The 5,797-nt window shown below is 42.4% G+C and overlaps 1 protein-coding gene across 1 annotated transcript; it reads left to right on the top strand.

Annotated features, from left to right (window-relative positions):
- The first annotated feature begins 2,030 nt into the window (after positions 1-2,030).
- LOC134865295 (fibroblast growth factor 20-like) lies at positions 2,031-5,464 on the top strand. Its single transcript, XM_063884794.1, has 3 exons — positions 2,031-2,594; positions 3,806-3,909; positions 4,055-5,464. Exons 1-3 carry the CDS (start codon positions 2,270-2,272, stop codon positions 4,298-4,300), a joined length of 675 nt encoding a protein of 224 aa, XP_063740864.1. The 5' UTR covers positions 2,031-2,269; the 3' UTR covers positions 4,301-5,464.
- The last annotated feature ends 333 nt before the right edge of the window (positions 5,465-5,797 follow it).

Below are 5,797 nucleotides of genomic sequence, written 5' to 3'. Positions count from 1 at the left end.
CACGACTCACGGTCCACCTCACAAGCCTAATCTTTATAACCTACTGCTAAACTGAAAGACAGGTCAGACACCCCCTATCGCAACTGTAGCGTACTCAATAACCAAGCATGTCCAATCTACCGGTTTTAATGAAACGGAATCTGTAAACACGTTTTTATTGATCAAGCTTATTTTACAGTCATTGGATCAAGCACACTTTAAGATCGATTGATTTAAATCCAACACAAACAAAGTTCAGGAGTCACAATGTCCAACCTCCCCTTACAACAGAAACATATACACATACACAAATATTTGCCACCGCAGGCAGAGAAAACAAATTAAAAAAATAATACATTAGCCTACCTGCGTGCAGAAAGTGCCTGCGTGCCTTGCAAAATATTGCATCCCTAGTCTTACTGTACTCAATCCAATTGAATTCATCATACCATCGGCTTGAGAAGCACCGTCCTTTTCCAGATATCACACTGGTAGGGAATGTTTTAAGACGTGGTTGGGTTGCCAGTTCACGTACTCCTGACAGATCTGATGGCAGTCCTAACATTCTCCCACTCTCGATGCTGCGGTCACTTCCAGAGGTAGGTGGGCATCCTTCAACAGTTGGGTCAGAAACCTGTGTCTGGATGAGTTGAGCTGTTGGGTCGCACTCCTGCAAAGGACCTGCAGCGGACGGGTTGGTGTCGGGTGATGGCTGAGTTCTGGTTGATGGACCAGAGCCAGAGCCATCTAGCTGGCTGGATTCTTCAACGGCTCGTGAATTAGCATTATCATCTGCTGCCTGCATCAGGGTTACACTTTGTGTCAGTGCGGGCTTTTTTAAAGTAATTCTTCATCGCTGCTGCAACTCACCAAAGGGATTACAGAAAAGAAAGTAAACTCTAGTGCAAGCGGAAACTTCATTACATTACAAAGAACTGGCTAGAGAAGTTAGTTGAACACACTACACACATTGGCGCAACGTGACTGAGCCAAGGGAACTTCACAATTGGCTAAAACAGATGTCAGTCAAACCCGTCAAGCAAATAAAAAATCGAACACATTTTCTTTATTTCAGGAGCGTTTGTGGTGATATTTTAGTTACATTATCAACCAATTTAACAAACAATAACGTATTAATTTGTAGTATTAAATTAAATAATTCCATCCTAACTGAGGGGGCTTATGCATCTTTAGGACGGGCCCGTCCGTTGGCTACGCCCCTGGTGATGGCAATATCACTTTCATGCTGTTTGACATACACACACTCTATGTCCATTTCACACCCAAGTAGTTGCTGAGACGCACACTCCCCTCTAACAAACTCTGTTAAACCTGCAACTGCTGATGTACCCATGAGCAATATTGCGTCTTTATGAGCTTCTGTGAAGCCCTTGTGTTGCTGCAGGGAAAGCGAAGGGGGAAAACCCTGCGATGCTAATTTATTTTAGTAGTTTTTAATTTCCTCTCCAAGTCCCTGCGCTCTCTGCACTGAAACTGAACATCAAAGGTGAGACAGCAGAACGATGAGCAGAGGGATGCAGATAGGGATATCAAACGGGAAACAGATATGAGCCATACAGGGAGGAGATCAGGGTGCATTTGCATAAGAAGGCAACTCGGGGTGAATATCCATAGGGAGTAGTGCGGTGGAGTGCAGTGTGCTGGTCTCACTGCGATACACGCTGCTGCTGGAGGGAGAGCTGAGAGAGTGTACTGCAGAAATAAAAGGCTGAAATGAAGAGAGAGAGAGAGTGAGTGAGTGAGTGAGTGAGTGAGTGAGTGAGTGAGTGAGTGAGTGTGAGAGAGAGAGAGAGAGAGAGAGAGAGAGAGCGAGAGAGAGAGAGAGAGAGAGAGAGAGAGAGAGAGAGAGAGAGAGAGAGAGAGAGAGAGAGAGAGAGAGAGAGAGAGAGAGAGAGGAAAACCCTCAAGTGCTCCGGAGCAAAGGGGAGTATCCCGAGGTGAGGAGGAGAGAGAGGCAGAGTATTTGAGAGAGGGGGATAAATAGCAGAAGGAGAGAGTAGAAGAGGGACACGGGCTGCTGCAACCAGGGATACCGGCATACGTCAAGATAACGCGGAAGTTTAATCTTAATTAGATGACAATCTAATTACAGGTGCTGGTGACTGCGCCAAAAACGTGCACTCATTTGGGATTTTTTTCCTCCTGCACGTCCAACTTTTCTTATTCTCCTCTTCACGGTCTGACCCTCGCTTGCCGGTTCGTATCAAGGCTCTCCGCTCATCACTTGGATCTCCTGTGCTGTAAACCCGGATCAGCGGTCTTATCTGTGATGGGGGCAGCGGCGGAGGTGGGGAGCTTCGTCAACGGATTTCTGGACAGCTTTGGCCCCGCGGGTGCAGCTCCGGCTCCCGTTGGTTCTCATTTCGTTCTCACCCCAGCCGGGGCGGTGGACTACAACTCGGTGAACGGACTGATGATGGGGCAGCAGCATGACCACCTGGTCTCCGCGGAGAGGCTGTCCCGGAGCCTGGCGGACCTCAGCCATCTGAAGGGGATTCTGAGGCGGCGTCAGCTCTACTGCAGGACCGGCTTCCACCTGGAGATCCGGCCCGATGGCACCGTGCAGGGCACCAGGAAAGACCACAGCAGATTCGGTAAATACCAGTTCAAAAATACATCTATATTCATTATAATTATTATTATGAGTACGCCTACTAGTCCACTGGCACTATTGTAGAATAGAATGACAGGTATGGTGGAGATCCTGGAACACACACACAGAGAGAGAGAGAGAGAGAGAGAGAGAGAGAGAGAGAGAGAGAGAGAGAGAGAGAGAGAGAGAGAGAGAGAGAGAGAGAGAGAGAGAGAGAGAGAGAGAGAGAGAGAGAGATGTTCAGCGTAATGTTAACTGATTGATTGAATGTTTAAAACTATTAATACCACATGATAATATCCTTCCACCGCACAGGTTACTATGATCAATACTAATATGATTGAAGTAGCCCACTGTGATGGCAGCTGCTGCTGTAACACATAATCTAACAGTAGATGTTATAAAGCATCAAGATGTATTAGATTTTTAGATTTATCGCATTTTTGTTTATTAAAAACATATAAAAATAAGTTTAACATAACAATAAAACAAACATTAAACATAGTTAAGTCTTCATATACAAATTCTTTAAAACAATATAAATAAACAATGTGAATTTATTTATTACTTTTCAGAAAAGAGTTCAAAAAAGTCTACACTTATATTCTAATTCTCCATAACTCAAACAATTTACTCACATTTACAAGAATATAAATGAGCTTACCAGATGGTACATTGCTTCGAGTATTTTATGTGTTTTCCTCTTTGAGATAGATTAGACGCTTTTCTTTACTTTTACCAGCCTATCTTTAGTTGTAGAGAAAGACATCTGCAGTTTACAGCAGATCAAAAGTAGACCTCGAAGATATTTCTTGGTGCTGCAGGCTGTAGCACTCCTGGCACTTGATTTATTCCATTTGAGACTTGGATGTTGCTTAATTCCAGAGGCCATTCCAGACACCCAGCCTTGCTCTACAGAGTCAGCTGGTGTGAATAGTAATATTTACTGTACTTTTCTTTGTACTGAGTGCAAGTCACTTTTAGTCTCATAGCTCTTTCTTCGGAAATGCTTCATTGGCTTACCTAAATGATGTCATAAAAATACAGTATTAGGATTTTGTGCAACCTCCTCAGGACTGTTTTAAATTGTACTTAAAATATAAAAGTGATGCTTATGTGTAGTATCAGATATGTTAATGAGAATGAATATGCTTATTGTATGCCATTTTGAACCAAAATGTCTGACAAGTGGATGTAATGTAATGTGTGCAGGTATTTTGGAGTTCATCAGTCTAGCTGTGGGACTGGTAAGCATCCGAGGAGTGGACAGTGGCCTCTACCTTGCCATGAACAACAAGGGAGAGCTGTACGGATCGGTGAGTACACACATTGGTGACTACACACTGAACACACACATCCATTATCACTATATCAATTTCCAACATATCTGACGGCCAGAAGGTGGCACATTTTGCATCCCTCGCAACTAATTTCTTCCTCTGCATTTCTTTCATTGTGCAGGAAAAGCTCTCTGCTGAATCCATCTTTAAGGAGCAATTTGAAGAAAACTGGTACAACACATATTCATCAAACATATACCGGCATGGAGAAAAAGGTGCATTTTACTTTGTTGCTCTCAATAAAGATGGGACATCCCGGGATGGAACAAGGTCGAGACGACATCAGAGGTTCACTCACTTCCTCCCGAGGCCTGTGGACCCAGATAGAGTACCAGAGCTGTACAGGGACATACTGGGCCAGAGCTGAGACTGAAGGGACATTATCATGACTCTGTCTGAGCTGGAAAGCAACCCAAGTGCACCTAATCCTTACCCCCTCTTGAGAGAGATGGAAGATCAGGACAAAATGGATTCATAAACAGTGTGCCAAATCAAGAGCCCCATCCTATGGTTTGGAGGAAGGAAACTAGTCAGGGAGCTTGACTCAGCACAAGGGATCTCCTGTGGAAGACGTGAAGGCCCCATGACTGACAACTTGGGCCCCTTATTTTGCCCCTTTACTGGCCTATGCAGAAGCCCGGGTAGCCAAACTGATGATTCATGGATTTTATTGATTTTCCATTAAATACATCTACCTGCTAGTCCAAATTGCATGTTCAAGAGGGAGAAAGTGAGGGAACTAATAGACGTGACTAACAAATGCTGCTACCAGCTTTAGATGCTGTGGCTGGTGACTCTTGTCAGTTTCACAGTTTTCAGTTATTTTTATTCAAAACACTACTGTGGCTGCTAAATTAATGATTTATGAAAATGCTTAGTCCACTAAACAGTGTGACTGGTTTACACAAAAAGGTAGTTTCATGCACTAGAAATTAGCCATGTCTGTTGTAGGAAACAGGTCTGAGAGCTCGGGGAATCATCTTGACCAGACTGACTTTTTAAATGGATTCACTTTGAAACTACTCCAAAGAGTGATGCTGCTCAGCAAATATGACTTTTCTAAAAAGTGCATGCGGAAAAAGAAAAGAAGGACAAATCCAATGGAGTTTTATAAGGACTTCTTCTGTGGTGGAATAGTGCGTGTCCTGTTAGAACTCTAGAGACTCTTGCTAGAACCCAGTGAAGGAAATCTGTGGTTCTCCCACTAACTGTAGAACAAACACCGAGCACGGGACAGACGAAGACGCCTTTACGAACCAGTTGACAGATTGTTTTCTTATTTATGAGTTTTTGTTTCCTAGGACATACAGTATATTTATTTCATATATTTATTTATTTTGAGAATATATTTTTACAGGTATGAGATTAAATTAAAAAAAAGATATCAATAACAAGCCATGAGAGAGTTTTTACTTATTTGTTGTTATTGGGTTAGCTTTATCTCCTTCAACATCTGAAGATTTTGTTGGAGCAACAAGTCCTTCACCTAAAAGTAGGTGTCAAATATAATTAAAAATGAAGAGAATTAAGTTGATGCAGCAGTGACAGAGAAAAACGTAGTTAAGCATTGGAAACACTGGATCCTAAAAAGGTCAAATAATTCCCAAAATGCAATTCAGCCCCTCCTTGCCTGGTAAACGTTACGGGTATCACAATGGGGATGAAGATGATATTAATTGAAAGATCAAACAATCCAATATTGTCAATGCAAAGTGAAAATATCAGTACATATCATCACCTTTAAGATACACCGTTTTTCTTAACAGATACAAAAACAATTGCACTTAAACACAAGGAAATTATTTTTTCTTCGCACTTTAATGACCAACAGTTAAAACAAATTAAAGATTGTTGTTTTTCATTT

The sequence above is a fragment of the Eleginops maclovinus genome, chromosome 5, assembly GCF_036324505.1.
Source record: "Eleginops maclovinus isolate JMC-PN-2008 ecotype Puerto Natales chromosome 5, JC_Emac_rtc_rv5, whole genome shotgun sequence".
NCBI classification, from domain to species: domain Eukaryota; kingdom Metazoa; phylum Chordata; class Actinopteri; order Perciformes; family Eleginopidae; genus Eleginops; species Eleginops maclovinus.
Note: the sequence above shows the minus strand (reverse complement) of the source record. Positions and strands in the feature narration are given on the sequence as shown.